Raw genomic sequence first — 1,101 nt, 5'->3', positions numbered from 1 at the left:
CCCCGCATTCATCAACCCCTTACCGCGCAGGAGAGGCCCCGTCGTCAGTCCATGTGACACCTCCCGTCCCCCCGTTCATTCCCCGCTGGCGGCCACGCCCCTGCCACCCTGTCCCTCCCTCAAACAAAAAAGATGCAGCAAACACTCAATGCGCACAGCGTCAGGCGCTATTGAATGGACTCACTTGAGGTATAAGACCTTTAGGCGCGTCAGCCCCGCCCAGCTGGGGAGGAGTGAGCCTGTGATGCCGGGGTTGCCGCCGATCCTGATGTCCTCCAGCTGGGCCAGGGCGCCCCAGTCTGAGGGCAGGGTACCGCTGATGCTGGTGGCACCAAGGTCGATCCCTGTCAGCGCTGACAGACCATTGAGAACACTCGCAGGAGGTAGCGTCCCCCCCAGCTTGGCCTGGGCTAGCACAATCTTCGACACGTCGCCCTGTGTGTCACACGTGATGCCGTAGAAGCTGCAGTACCCGGCGTCAGCGCCCTTCTCAGCCGACCAGGCCAGCGTCCCTTGCCTGTCCACTGCAGCCCTCAACCCCAGCAGAGACCGCAGCTGCGTCGCGCGCGACTCCAATGGCGACGGCTCTGCCAGCAATATTGTGACAGCCACAGGGGCCGGGGCGGGGGCAGGGTCAAGTGCAGGGCCAGGGGCTGGCGCCACGGCCTGTGCTGGCGGCGACACCCCCAGGGGGCAGACTGCGAGCCTCTTGCCCGCCAGGGGGCTGTCCGGGTCCCTCAGTGTGTCCCGGTTGTCCAGCAGCAGCTTCTCAAGCCGCACCCCAACGCGGTCAGCAACGCCTGACAGGTAGTCACCAGGCAGGGCCTGGGAAGCAGGGAGGGAAGGGGGAGGAAAGGGGGGGGGAGGCTGCCGTGCGACAGGAGCTCCGCTGGCTCCAAAAGAGGGCGACTGCAAGGCGCTGCAAGTGATGATTTGCACCTCACAGGCCCAGCGGCAGCCTTGCACAAGCAAAGTGTTGGTGCCGGTGTAACATTCAACCAGACATGGGTGCAATATTGCCCTTGCTACATCTTGCCCGTGGAACGAGGCAGCACGATGGAGCAAGCCAAGCACGCAGGGCCACCCACTGTATAGTACTTG

The 1,101-nt window shown here is 64.2% G+C and overlaps 1 protein-coding gene across 1 annotated transcript; it reads right to left on the bottom strand.

Annotated features, from left to right (window-relative positions):
• Positions 1-180: 180 nt before the first annotated feature.
• On the bottom strand, positions 181-825 carry MNEG_11713 (hypothetical protein; the record flags this gene model as incomplete). Its single annotated transcript, XM_014039815.1, has 1 exon — positions 181-825. A coding segment is annotated over one exon (645 nt), but the record flags the coding sequence as incomplete, so codon positions are not given.
• Positions 826-1,101: the final 276 nt, after the last annotated feature.

The sequence above is a fragment of the Monoraphidium neglectum genome (genome assembly GCF_000611645.1).
Source record: "Monoraphidium neglectum strain SAG 48.87 unplaced genomic scaffold scaffold02874, whole genome shotgun sequence".
NCBI classification, from domain to species: Eukaryota; Viridiplantae; Chlorophyta; class Chlorophyceae; order Sphaeropleales; family Selenastraceae; genus Monoraphidium; species Monoraphidium neglectum.
This window is presented reverse-complemented; position numbering and strand designations above follow the sequence as displayed.